The following is a 14,763-nucleotide window of genomic DNA, read 5'->3' as shown; positions in this document are numbered from 1 at the left end:
AAGGAATAAAGTATAAGATTGCTTGCAATGTACTGTTTTATACGGACAATCTGCAGTTAAATTAAATGTAGTTGAAACCACAGGTAAAATGCAGTCCTCCTGAAAGTATAGGTGATATTGAGGGTTATTATAGAGAATACAGGCTGTGTGCCGTGTTATATTGAAAATGAGTATTATTCATATGACATGATAGAGTTTTTCATTTCCAAGACCTTATCTTCTTTATGTAAAGATCTGATTTAAATGAAGCTTGGTTTGAAATGGCCTGTCATGCCTGCACATGCTGTCTCGTAGAGGGTTTATCTCTGCAGTTGTGACACAGTGTCTGATGTGTCTTGGTCCAGTCAGTGCACAGAAATGGTTTCTCTCCTTGGGGAGTGGGGGCTGATTTACGGGGGAGTCAGCCAGGTGCCATTTTCATGTGGGGGGGGGCAGCATTTCACTCATCTGCTAAGTGGTGTTTCAGATCTGAGGACATAGGTGGCAGGAGGTAGGGAGCGTCACAGTGTTGCCATTACACAAGAGCCGTATTACTCTGAGGGTCAGAGTGTGGTCACAGTGTGGTCAGAATGTGGTCACAGTGCGGTCACAGTGCGTTCAGAGAGCGGTCAGAGTGCGGTCACTGGAGACTGAGCTGTGTGTTGTGTTGACTGACAGACTGGCCCTCCGTCTGCATGCTCACTTTGCTCCCTCACTGATTGTGGTGTAGGAAACTCTGGCAGAGGCACATGGGATATCTTACACAGGAGTCTTTCTCTGGGAAAATCTTAGGAGGGTGAATTGAACTGGGGTGAGCTGTATCAATCCAGCAGTGAATCTGCTATCTTGTGTCTGTGATAGCATGGCAGCCACACCCTCGCTAACGTGCGTCTGTGATGGATACAGCTGCAGCCACGCCCTTGCTAACGTGTGTCTGTGATGGATACAGCTGCAGCCACGCCCTCGCTAACGTGTGTCTGTGATAGCATTGCAGCCACGCCCTCGCTAACGTGTGTCTGTGATGGATACAGCTGCAGCCACGCCCTCGCTAACGTGTGTCTGTGATAGCATTGCAGCCACGCCCTCGCTAACGTGTGTCTGTGATAGCATTGCAGCCACGCCCTCGCTAACGTGTGTCTGTGATAGCATTGCAGCCACGCCTCGCTAACATGGAAACGCGGTCACGTCTGCTTCACTGTGTGCTGCAGATGCAGACTGAAGCAGGGTGCATTTGGCTGACTCTCAGTGTGAAAGCAGCCCTGGCTTCACTGATTGACTCATCAGGGACACCAGCTTTACTGATTGGCTGATCAGGGGCGCCGGCTTCACTGATTGGCTGATCAGGGACACTGGGTTGAGCAGAACTCAGCTGGTGGCTGCAGTTCACTGCTGTTAGTTCCTAAGTGGGGAAACTTTTTTAATAAACATCAAAGCAGCCGTCTGCCCTCAGTGGAGCTGCAGACGTGGGGAGAAATGTCTCGCTTTTCCTCTTTTTCTGTTACTGCCACTTATTTTCTGCCCTAATTAAACTGTGCAAATGTGAAACACTGCGTATTTTATTTGCTGCTGTCTGTTAAGTGGATTTGGTTTTGAAGGGGTTTTTTGGTGTGTGTTTCAGTGTTCGGCACAGTTAATTACATTTGGCAGACACATCTAAACAGATCGTATTTCTTGTGTTTTTGTCTTGTTTTTGGTTTACCAGTATTGCATTCCTGGAAAAGTCTGGCTCTTTGTCACATGTAGGCCTCCCGTCTCACTCTGCCTCTAACGTGTGGAGAACTTCTCTAAAATGCTGAATACGTGCAGGTGATGCGTCAGCGGAAAGTAAAGCAAACAGCCAGCTTGATAATTAGACTTCATAGAGAGGGCAGTGCTGGCATTTTAACTGTGAAATATGATCATGGCTCAGATTAATTCCCCATGACTTAGTGTGATAGAGATTAAGCTATCATGGCTGAAACTGTCACTTTCAAAGTCACCCAAAATCCATTTTTTACTAGTTCAAAGGCACTTGCCCTAGGGAGCGAGAACAAGAGCAGGGGGCTATGATGATTTTGCTTGATCTCCCTCTTAGTGCCTTTCTGCCATCTAGTGGTGAAACGTAGGTACTGTTGGCATGGTGAGGGAGACTCAGTGATTCCTTCAAACAGTCCACAAAGGACTGTACAGAATTGTGTATACTTTATCTTACTGTTGTTATCATGTGTATCTAATCACAAAATCAGTAGAAACGCTTGCAAAAATATGCCTGCAATTAAGATCTTTTATATATAGGGGCAGCAGTGTAGCATAGTGGTTAAGGAGCAGGACTTGTAACCGAAAGGTTGCAGGTTCAGTCCCTGCTGGGACACTGCTGCTGTACCCTTGGGCAAGGTACTTAACCCACAGTTGCCTCAGTAAATATCCAGCTGTATGAATGGATAACATTGTAAAGAACTGTAACCTATGTAAGTCGCTTTGGATAAAAGCGTCTGCCAAATGAGTAAATGTAAATGTATGACAGTTCAATTCAATTCAATTCAATTCAATTTTATTTGTATAGCGCTTTTTACAACACAAGTTGTCACAAAGCAGCTTTACATTATTCCCCTGAGAGCAAGCCTAAGGTGACAGTGGCAAGGAAAAACTCCCTATTTAACAGGACGAAACCCTGAGCAGAACCCAGCTCAGAGGGGGAGCCCATCTGCTTCTGGCCGGCACTGGGCAGATAGCATTAGAGAGAAAACTTAAAAGTTGTACCATGTATTTTATGACATTTAAGATCAAATAGACAGTAGTAATTAGCAACAGAGTAACTATAAAATGTATCCTAGAATGTCCGGTTCTTGGCACGCAGTTGGCTTGATAGGCAGGGCAGCGAGGTAGCAGGACTGGAAATCAGGATGTGATGCTTGGGCTACAGCTTCAGTCAGGAGCCTGGAGCAGGGGTAGGAAACAAATAGAAAACAGTGATTAGTGGATGTTAAGTGTGGGAATGGAAACATAAAGGCATAAAGGCAAAGGGGGGAACAGAGGGGGGAAGAGGGATGCATGTGCGTAATAAGGAAAAATCCTGGCAGAGAAGCACTATGGCAGCATAACTAGGGGATGAGAGGCAAGGGGCCAGCACGATCATGAGGGTGACCCTTAGGCCGTCAATACCAGACCACAGTCGGATCAGCTGAACACAGAGTACCCAGGCCATGATGTAGTGACAGCAATGACCACTTAGTCCACCAGAGACTCTACAATCAATGTCAGCAACGTGTCGTGGCTTTCAACTAAAGTTTCAAATGATGATTTGGGTAATGTTACCTCATACATACTGGACTAGCTCCAATATGTATGAGGTAACATTACTCCAAATTTTACTCAAAATCTCCAAATTTTAATCAAAATCATCACAGTGAATTTAGAATTTCTAAATTATCTGACCTTCAAGAAATTGAACACAAATTTCATATTTGAAATAAAAAACAAACACAGGTTAAACCAGCTGGACTGGCTATTTTTGTCATTCCTTGCATTGCAAATGCTGAGATGTGCATCTGGGGACCAGGCATTGCATCCCTCAGAATGTGTTTTTACTGTAAGTTATATCGAGTGGTCACACCCCCATTTCCAGTGACATGCCTGCTTTGCTAGCTAGGCTGCTAGCTAGCTAGCTACCAACCAATATAGGTAGTTAACTACCTACCTAGCTAGTTAACAGAACTGTCTTACAATGAAATTAGTAGGGATGCACGATAATGGATTTTTGCCGATATTTTCAAAGTCATTTTGGCCGATTGCCAATATATACAGTGTATGTATGTGTGTGTGTGTGTGTGTGTGTGTGTGTGTGTGTGTGTGTATATATAATATAGATAGATGCCGTGTAATTTAAAAAGTGGTCTGTCTTATTTCCCATCGCATTCTCTTCTTATGGAGCCACAATATTTGTTTTAAATGAGCAGAGACACAATAAAGTTACAGAAAATGTCATTCGCTGTCCAGTGTCGTCGTGTAAGTGTACAAACAGAAAAGTTACGCAACGACCTCTGTTCGAGGCCCAGCTCCGGCGATCGCAGGCGGTCTTATTTCACTCTAGACAGTGAGTTTCACTGCGGTCGAGGTGACCGTGCTGTAGGCTTTCACTGCGGTCGAGGTGACTGTGCTGTGGAGTTATTCTCATGTCTTTGCTGATAAACTGGCTGTTGGAGGGTTTCGGTAGCTGCTGGTCTGCTGCAGGTTTCTGATAACCCAAAGCCCCTGCTGTGGCTATAGCACTTTCCTACTGCAGCTTTTCCACACAGACGTCTCCCTGTCCTCATGTTTGACTTTGCACCTCATCAGTCACCAGAAATCCCCGGTCAGATGTATCTGTTCAAATCAAAGGGTTCAACTCAATTACCCCATAATCAGGTTGGGACATTAGATAAACAGCCAAACTGTTTTCTTACTGTGCCACTGTTATCAGTTTGCATGGAAGAATAATTTGGATTAAAAAGATGCGGTACTTGTTACATGTTTGACGTATTAATGACCTATCTACTTTTTTCAGTGGGGACTTGTTCTCCAAATATCTGTGTTTGAATTTGATTTTTGCTTTTGGTGATTGTTTTCCTTTAATTCATTTTTATCTTCATTTTAGTCCATTTTATCAGTGGTCTGTAAATCTGAAAGACAGTGTGTTTGCTACATCATGAAGGATCAACAGGCATTCTTTTGCAGTGTCCTTATGCAGAGTCCTTATGTATTGCTTGTATGCAGTGTGTGTGTGTTCGTGTGTGGGTTATTGTGTGTGTTTGTGTTGTTGTGTATGTGAATATGTTTGTGTGTGTGCTGTGTATTGTAATCTGTGTGTGTGAATGTATTTGGGTGTGTGTGTGTGTGCGTGCATGTGTGGGTTATTTGTGTGTGTGTGTGTGTGTGTGTGTATTGTAATCTATGTGTGTGTGTGTGTGTGTATTGTGTGTGTGTGCCCGGTGTGTGTGGAGTTGCTTGGTGAGACCATCTCAGAGCAGATCAGTTTCAGAAGAAGGAATTAATTACACAGGATTTAGTGTCTCTGGTGCTCTGCTGTGCTGGGATGAAACTCAAGATCCACTCCTTCATCTCACAAACACGAGCATTCACTGCTTCATCTCACAAACACAGGCATTCACTGCTTCATCTCACAAACACAGGCATCCACTCCTTCATCTCACAAACACAGGCATTCACTCCTTCATCTCACAAACACAGGCATCCACTCCTTCATCTCACAAACACGAGCATTCACTGCTTCATCTCACAAACACAGGCATTCACTCCTTCATCTCACAAACACAGGCATTCACTGCTTCATCTCACAAACACGAGCATTCACTGCTTCATCTCACAAACACAGGCATTCACTGCTTCATCTCACAAACACGAGCATTCACTCCTTCATCTCACAAACACGAGCATTCACTCCTTCATCTCACAAACACAGGCATTCACTGCTTCATCTCACAAACACAGGCATTCACTCCTTCATCTCACAAACATGAGCATTCACTGCTTCATCTCACAAACACAGGCATTCACTGCTTCATCTCACAAACACAGGCATTCACTCCTTCATCTCACAAACACAGGCATTCACTGCTTCATCTCACAAACACAAGGCATTCACTGCTTCATCTCACAAACACAGACATTCACTCCTTCATCTCACAAACACAGGCATCCACTGCTTCATCTCACAAACACAGGCATTCACTCCTTCACCCCACAAACACAGGCATTCACTGCTTCATCTCACAAACACAGGCATCCACTCCTTCATCTCACAAACACAGGCATTCACTGCTTCATCTCACAAACACAGGCATTCACTCCTTCATCTCACAAACACGAGCATTCACTGCTTCATCTCACAAACACGAGCATTCACTGCTTCATCTCACAAACACAGGCATTCACTGCTTCATCTCACAAACACAGGCATTCACTGCTTCATCTCACAAACACAGGCATTCACTCCATCTCACAAACACAGGCATTCACTGCTTCATCTCACAAACACAGACATTCACTCCTTCATCTCACAAACACAGGCATCCACTGCTTCATCTCACAAACACAGGCATTCACTCCTTCATCTCACAAACACAGGCATCCACTCCTTCATCTCACAAACACAGGCATTCACTGCTTCATCTCACAAACACAGGCATTCACTCCTTCATCTCACAAACACGAGCATTCACTGATTCATCTCACAAACACAGGCATTCACTGCTTCATCTCACAAACACGAGCATTCACTGATTCATCTCACAAACACAGGCATTCACTCCTTCATCTCACAAACACAGGCATTCACTGCTTCATCTCACAAACACAGACATTCACTCCTTCATCTCACAAACACAGGCATCCACTGCTTCATCTCACAAACACAGGCATTCACTCCTTCACCCCACAAACACAGGCATTCACTGCTTCATCTCACAAACACAGGCATCCACTCCTTCATCTCACAAACACAGGCATTCACTCCTTCACCCCACAAACACAGGCATTCACTGCTTCATCTCACAAACACAGGCATTTATTCTTTCATCTCACCAACAAAAGCATTCACTCCTTCACCCCACAAACACAGGCATTCACTCCTTCATCTCACAAACACAGGCATTTACTGCTTCATCTCACAAACACAGGCATTCACTCCTTCATCTCACAAACACGAGCATTCACTGCTTCATCTCACAAACACAGGCATTCACTCCTTCACCCCACAAACACAGGCATTCACTGCTTCATCTCACAAACACAGGCATTCACTGCTTCATCTCACAAACACAGGCATTCGCTCCTTCATCTCACAAACACAGACATTCACTGCTTCATCTCACAAACACAGGCATTCACTGCTTCATCTCACAAACACAGGCATCCACTCCTTCATCTCACAAACACAGGCATTCACTGCTTCATCTCACAAACACAGGCATTCACTCCTTCATCTCACAAACACAGGCATTCACTGCTTCATCTCACAAACACAGGCATTCACTGCTTCATCTCACAAACACAGGCATTCGCTCCTTCATCTCACAAACACAGGCATCCACTCCTTCATCTCACAAACACGAGCATTCACTGCTTCATCTCACAAACACAGGCATCCACTCCTTCATCTCACAAACACAGGCATTCACTCCATCTCACAAACACGAGCATTCACTCCTTCATCTCACAAACACAGGCATCCACTCCTTCATCTCACAAACACAGGCATTTATTCTTTCATCTCACCAACACGAGCATTCACTCCTTCATCTCACAAACACAGGCATTCACTGCTTCATCTCACAAACACAGGCATTCACTCCTTCATCTCACAAACACAGGCATTTATTCTTTCATCTCACCAACACGAGCATTCACTCCTTCATCTCACAAACACAGGCATTCACTCCTTCATCTCACAAACACAGGCATTCACTGCTTCATCTCACAAACACAGGCATTCACTCCTTCATCTCACAAACACAGGCATTCACTCCTTCATCTCACAAACACAGGCATCCACTCCTTCATCTCACAAACACAGGCATTCACTCCTTCATCTCACAAACACAGGCATTCACTGCTTCATCTCACAAACACAGGCATTCACTCCTTCATCTCACAAACACAGGCATTCACTCCTTCATCTCACAAACACAGGCATCCACTCCTTCATCTCACAAACACAGGCATTCACTGCTTCATCTCACAAACACAGGCATCCACTCCTTCATCTCACAAACACAGGCATCCACTCCTTCATCTCACAAACACAGGCATCCACTCCTTCATCTCACAAACACAGGCATCCACTCCTTCATCTCACAAACACAGGCATTCACTCCTTCATCTCACAAACACAGGCATCCACTCCTTCATCTCACAAGCACAGGCATTCACTCCTTCATCTCACAAACACAGGCATTCACTCCTTCATCTCACAAACACAGGCATCCACTCCTTCATCTCACAAACACAGGCATTCACTGCTTCATCTCACAAACACAGGCATTTATTCTTTCATCTCACCAACACGAGCATTCACTCCTTCATCTCACAAACACGAGCATTCACTCCATCTCACAAACACAGGCATTCACTGCTTCATCTCACAAACACAGGCATTCACTCCTTCATCTCACAAACACAGGCATTTATTCTTTCATCTCACCAACACGAGCATTCACTCCTTCATCTCACAAACACAGGCATTCACTCCTTCATCTCACAAACACAGGCATCCACTCCTTCATCTCACAAGCACAGGCATTCACTCCTTCATCTCACAAACACAGGCATTCACTCCTTCATCTCACAAACACGAGCATCCACTCCTTCATCTCACAAACACGAGCATTCACTGCTTCATCTCACAAACACAGGCATTCACTCCTTCATCTCACAAACACGAGCATTCACTGCTTCATCTCACAAACACAGGCATCCACTCCTTCATCTCACAAGCACAGGCATTCACTCCTTCATCTCACAAACACAGGCATTCACTCCTTCATCTCACAAACACAGGCATCCACTCCTTCATCTCACAAACACGAGCATTCACTGCTTCATCTCACAAACACAGGCATTCACTCCTTCATCTCACAAACACAGGCATTTATTCTTTCATCTCACCAACACGAGCATTCACTCCTTCATCTCACAAACACAGGCATTCACTGCTTCATCTCACAAACACAGGCATTTATTCTTTCATCTCACCAACACGAGCATTCACTCCTTCATCTCACAAACACAGGCATTCACTGCTTCATCTCACAAACACAGGCATTTATTCTTTCATCTCACCAACACGAGCATTCACTCCTTCATCTCACAAACACGAGCATTCACTCCTTCATCTCACAAACACAGGCATTCACTGCTTCATCTCACAAACACAGGCATTCACTCCTTCATCTCACAAACACAGGCATTCACTGCTTCATCTCACAAACACGAGCATTCACTCCTTCATCTCACAAACACAGGCATTCACTCCTTCATCTCACAAACACAGGCATTCACTGCTTCATCTCACAAACACGAGCATTCACTCCTTCATCTCACAAACACGAGCATTCACTCCTTCATCTCACAAACACAGGCATTTATTCTTTCATCTCACCAACACGAGCATTCACTCCTTCATCTCACAAACACAGGCATTCACTCCTTCATCTCACAAACACAGGCATCCACTCCTTCATCTCACAAGCACAGGCATTCACTCCTTCATCTCACAAACACAGGCATTCACTGCTTCATCTCACAAACACGAGCATTCACTCCTTCATCTCACAAACACAGGCATTCACTCCTTCATCTCACAAACACAGGCATTCACTGCTTCATCTCACAAACACGAGCATTCACTCCTTCATCTCACAAACACGAGCATTCACTCCTTCATCTCACAAACACAGGCATTTATTCTTTCATCTCACCAACACGAGCATTCACTCCTTCATCTCACAAACACAGGCATTCACTGCTTCATCTCACAAACACGAGCATTCACTCCTTCATCTCACAAACACGAGCATTCACTCCTTCATCTCACAAACACAGGCATCCACTCCTTCATCTCACAAACACAGGCATCCACTCCTTCATCTCACAAACACAGGCATTCACTGCTTCATCTCACAAACACGAGCATTCACTGCTTCATCTCACAAACACAGGCATTCACTGCTTCATCTCACAAACACAGGCATCCACTCCTTCATCTCACAAACACAGGCATTCACTCCTTCATCTCACAAACACAGGCATTCACTGCTTCATCTCACAAACACAGGCATCCACTCCTTCATCTCACAAACACGAGCATTCACTCCTTCATCTCACAAACACAGGCATCCACTCCTTCATCTCACAAACACAGGCATCCACTCCTTCATCTCACAAACACGAGCATTCACTCCTTCATCTCACAAACACAGGCATCCACTCCTTCATCTCACAAACACAGGCATTCACTCCTTCATCTCACAAACACGAGCATTCACTCCTTCATCTCACAAACACGAGCATTCACTCCTTCATCTCACAAACACAGGCATTCACTGCTTCATCTCACAAACACAGGCATTCACTCCTTCATCTCACAAACACAGGCATCCACTCCTTCATCTCACAAACACAGGCATTCACTGCTTCATCTCACAAACACAGGCATCCACTTTTGTGTGGTTTGTTTTCACTGTCTGGTCTCTGGAAAGGAGAAACTGCCCCGCTATACTGGATCGTTCAGATACTAACATGGACTCAGCTGGATTATATGGTGGAGCCATTGCTCATTTACAGAAGTGAACTGAGGCAGTGTGCAGCAGCATAACTCTGAAAGTGGGGAGAGAGCTTGCAGCATTATAACACTGGAAATACTGAGGATGGGTAGCTTGCAGATAGCGCTCTGGAAGTGGTGGGGATGAGGTCCCCCTCTCTTGCTGTACCTGTGTGCTTGTGTCTGACATAATTCTGTGGCACTGCAGCATCAGTAACCTGCGGGAGCTTCACAGTGAGGGGGAGAGGGACCAGCCTGCCGACCAGCCGTGTGGTGTGTGGAACGCACAGCGCTTATTTTCAGCACTCTAGGTTTATATGGCCTTTTGTTTTGTGTCATATTTTCATGATGAAACTCCAGCTTTGTCTTCCAAAGCTTTTCATTTCTCTGTCATCCTGTAACTTCTCTGTGACCTTAATTTAACTTTTTTTCAGTTCCTTTCATGATTGCGCAATCGTGAATTATTACCATAAGAGCTATTGTTGAGATCAAATGTGGTGAAACTAGCATTCTTATGGTTTGGATCTGGAAAAAAAACTGTCCTACGTTATCCTTAAAAAAGGAAGTCCATGTCAAGTTCTTTATTTGTCCTATGGAAGTTTTTAAGCATGGAGCAGGTCTGCCGAAACACTGTGTTTCAGCGATTAATCAAGAATGCACAGTCAGGCTTTTCAGTGGTGCTTCTGAGTGTGTCATTGTTGAACGTTGGAGACTGTGGCGTTATATTAGCACGCAGAGACCAGGACCAGGACCAGGAGGCTGGGTTGATCTGGATGAATTTTACTGCTGACATGGGTAAGGGGTGGGGGGGTTTGGGCGTACATTTTCACATTAGTGGAATCACATTTTTAGAGAAAAAATACATTCCAGGACTCCTCATTTGATTAGCCTTAATGTCATAAATGCAAGAATGTACTTGGATAAATAGCAAAAGTACGGGTGAATTACTTATTCCCGTCAGCAAAATTCCCTCCCCTAAGCCTCTCTGCCCTCTCAATCTGCAATATGGGCCATAATTATACTGATTTGTTCAATTGCATTAGTGAAAAGACCGGTCAAAGAAAGACACTCTTTCTGAGCAGACAGCCCAGACACAGTTGCATGGTGTGTGTGGGAGAGATGAGAGCCATATTTCTTAAGTGGGGTGACCTCTGACCCCTCTCTCTGCTGTCCCTCTCTATATGACGAGCCCCTCCTCCTCTCTACATCCCACAGATCTGCTTCCATGTCACCCCCTCTGCTCTCATCCTGTTCACTGGGCCGACTGTGGTCTCTCCCAGCGCCTCTCAGCTCTGGTCTCTCCCAGCGCCTCTCAGCTCCGGTCTCTCTCAGCATCTCTCAGCTCTGGTCTCTCCCAGTGTCTCTCAGCCTTCCTCTAGTGGAGAATGGAGTAACAGTCATCTTTAAACATTTAACAGATTGACCATTCAACAAGCAAATGGTTTTGGAGGAAAGGTGAAGGTTCTGTTTCAAACCCTCTGTCCTCTGTGATCAGTGTCTCTGTTGCTCTGGGTGCTGCAGCTCTGTGATCAGTGTCTTTGTTGCTCTGGGTCCTGCTGCTCTGTGATCAGTGTCTTTGTTGCTCTGGGTCCTGCTGCTCTGTGATCAGTGTCTTTGTTGCTCTGGGTCCTGCTGCTCTGTGATCAGTGTCTCTGTTGGCCTGGGTCCTGCTGCTCTGTGATCAGTGTCTCTGTTGCTCTGGGTCCTGCTGCTCTGTGATCAGTGTCTTTGTTGCTCTGGGTCCTGCTGCTCTGTGATCAGTGTCTTTGTTGCTCTGGGTCCTGCTGCTCTGTGATCAGTGTCTCTGTTGCTCTGGGTGCTGCTGCTCTGTGATCAGTGTCTCTGTTGCTCTGGGTGCTGCAGCTCTGTGATCAGTGTCTCTGTTGGCCTGGGTCCTGCTGCTCTGTGATCAGTGTCTCTGTTGCTCTGGGTCCTGCTGCTCTGTGATCAGTGTCTTTGTTGCTCTGGGTCCTGCTGCTCTGTGATCAGTGTCTCTGTTGCTCTGGGTGCTGCTGCTCTGTGATCAGTGTCTCTGTTGCTCTGGGTGCTGCTGCTCTGTGGTCAGGGAAATTGAGAGAAAAATCTATTTTTATAAATGTGTGGCGGAGTATAATTGTTTTCTTCCCCAGTTATTTTTTTCTTGTTTGTTTTAGAGAGCCGTTTTACATTTCCAAGAATTTAGGGTTAAATTGTTTTATCTCACAATTCCAGCCCCTTCTTCTACTCTTTTCTTTCTTTCTCCTGTTTTAATCACTGAGAGAGTCAAAGCCTGTGGATTTTCTATAAATCTTTAAAGGTTAATATGATTAAATGCATTAAAGCAGAAGTATATTTGTCGATCTGGGAGAAAAATAGCTTCCTTTTTCTTCGCCTTTCTGAGGGAGAGAAATTGAATTACAGATGAGGGCACTTTCATTAAGCAGCTGCACCCTCCCCCCCCTCTGTCAGCAGTTGCTGGTGACTCTTTATGTGGGGCCTCAAACATGTGATATTTGATAGTGGTAATAAGTTATCTTGTGAAGAGCTGGTGTATCTGTACTCAGCTCTACAGTGCAAAAAGGGGATAATGAGCCAGCCTGGGAAAGGGGATAATGAGCCAGCCTGGGAAAGGGGTATAATTAGCCAGTTTAGTCATAATAGTGGAACCTGTGTTAAAGCCTATTTTTCTGTTTGTGTGAAGTTCAGTTCCACATTTTAACTGTTTCTTACAGAGTATAGCCACGGGCAGGAGATTTTCCTTGCAAATTAATATTGAAATCCTCCCCATAGAGAAGAAGAGTCCCTGAGCCCAGTGCCAGACTGCCGGTTAGGCAGAGCAGTTACCTGCAGAGACTGTTCTTCAATGTGCCTGTGCCGGAAAGCATGGCCCTGCCTGTGCCGGAAAGCATGGGCCTGCCTGTGCCGGAAAGCATGGCCCTGCCTGTCGCTACTGCAGCCAGAATTCGCTGGCTCGGGGGGGCTGTCCTGCTCGTCTGTATTCCAAAATATCTGCTTCATTTTTAGAAGGGATAAATGAAGTGGAGTGCAGAGGTATCGTCAATAGCTCTCGTCAGCAGAACAAGAGGTGAAAATTTGTTTAAGGTAAATTTTATTCTGAAATAGGAGGCATTTTCCCAGAATTATTTATGCATGGTGTAGCTTGGCAGGACAAGTGTAAGCAGGGACACTGATTGGTCCAGACCTAACCCGGGGTTCATTCCTGAAATGAAAGGTTATGTGTTCATTATATGTTAAGTGATGACTGTGAGAAAAAAGTTAGTCTTTATTGATGTTTTGTGATTACAGAGTGTTGATGCCACAGCATGTGTCAGTCCCAGGGTTTTTCAGAGAGGTGCATATCTGTTCTCAAACGTCTTTCATTGGACCTCTGACCTCAGAGGAAACAGGAACTGAAAACCTTACCCAGCCAGTGTCTGTCTCTCTTCTCAGAAAATGAAAATCTTGGGGACAATACAGCAAGAGATTGATCAAAGCATGTAATAGGACAGGCTTTCTGGCAAACGGAGTTCTTGCAGTGTATCGTTATGAGCAGTAATCATACTGTTATTCATGTAATGCACAGTTTCATAAACTTTACAAGACACTAGAGAAGAGCCTACATGTTAAATCAGAACATATGACATTCTGTGTATGTATAATGCATGTATATGCAGGTATGGTTTTATGTGTTCTGTGTGTGACAGCTTCTCTCTCTTGCTCACAGGGCCTGATAAAGATCAGAGGAGACCGCTGCTGGAGAGATCTGACCTGTATGGACTACCACTACGAGGTGAGAGAGACTGTGTGTGTATGTATGTGTGAGTGTGAGTGTGAGTGTGAGTGTGAGTGTGAGTGTGAGTGTGAGTGTGAGTGTGAGTGTGAGTGTGTGTGTGTGTGTGTGTGTGTGTGTGTGTGAGTGTGAGTGTGAGTGTGAGTGTGAGTGTGAGTGTGAGTGTGAGTGTGTGTGTGTGTGTGTGTGTGTGTGTGTGTGTGTGTGTGTGTGTGTGTGTGTGTGTGTGTGTGTGTGTGTGAGTGTGAGTGTGAGTGTGAGTGTGAGTGTGAGTGTGAGTGTGTGTGTGTGTCAGTCACAGTCAGGTGTGAGGTGTGCTTTGTGCTTCAGTTAACAGCAGGTGATGTGTGAAACGGCTGGAATGGCCTGAGAGCAGCAGCTCCCTCCTCGTTTGGCCTGATTGCTGATTCAGCCCCCGGTCTCTGCTGCAGTGGAATCTCCAGCTGAAAAAACTGCTCAAGCTGCAGTTCAGGGAATCAGTGAGCAGCTGTCAGAGAGACACTCATTAATATGGCAGTGATGGTACTTTCTGCCTGGCTGCAGTGCTGCAGTGTGGGTGGCAGTGCTGCAGTGTGGGTGGCAGTTCTGCAGTGTAGGACAGTGTGGGTGGCAGTGCTGCAGTGTAGGACAGTGTGGGTGGCAGTGCTGCAGTGTGGGTGGCAGTGCTGCAGTGTAGGACAGTGTGGGTGGCAGTTCTGCAGTGTGGGTGGCAGTGCTGCAG

General features: G+C 45.4%; 1 protein-coding gene across 1 annotated transcript in view; it reads left to right on the top strand.

Moving 5' to 3' along the window:
• Window positions 1-14,763, top strand: part of lmf1 (lipase maturation factor 1) — a 55,076-nt gene that overhangs the window by 19,095 nt on the left and 21,218 nt on the right. The window contains exon 5 of the mRNA XM_036521231.1: window positions 13,977-14,042. Coding sequence (XP_036377124.1) covers window positions 13,977-14,042 — 66 coding nt within the window. The remainder of the gene's footprint in view (window positions 1-13,976; window positions 14,043-14,763) is intronic.

The sequence above is a fragment of the Megalops cyprinoides genome, chromosome 1 (assembly GCF_013368585.1).
Source record: "Megalops cyprinoides isolate fMegCyp1 chromosome 1, fMegCyp1.pri, whole genome shotgun sequence".
NCBI classification, from domain to species: domain Eukaryota; kingdom Metazoa; phylum Chordata; class Actinopteri; order Elopiformes; family Megalopidae; genus Megalops; species Megalops cyprinoides.
This window is presented reverse-complemented; position numbering and strand designations above follow the sequence as displayed.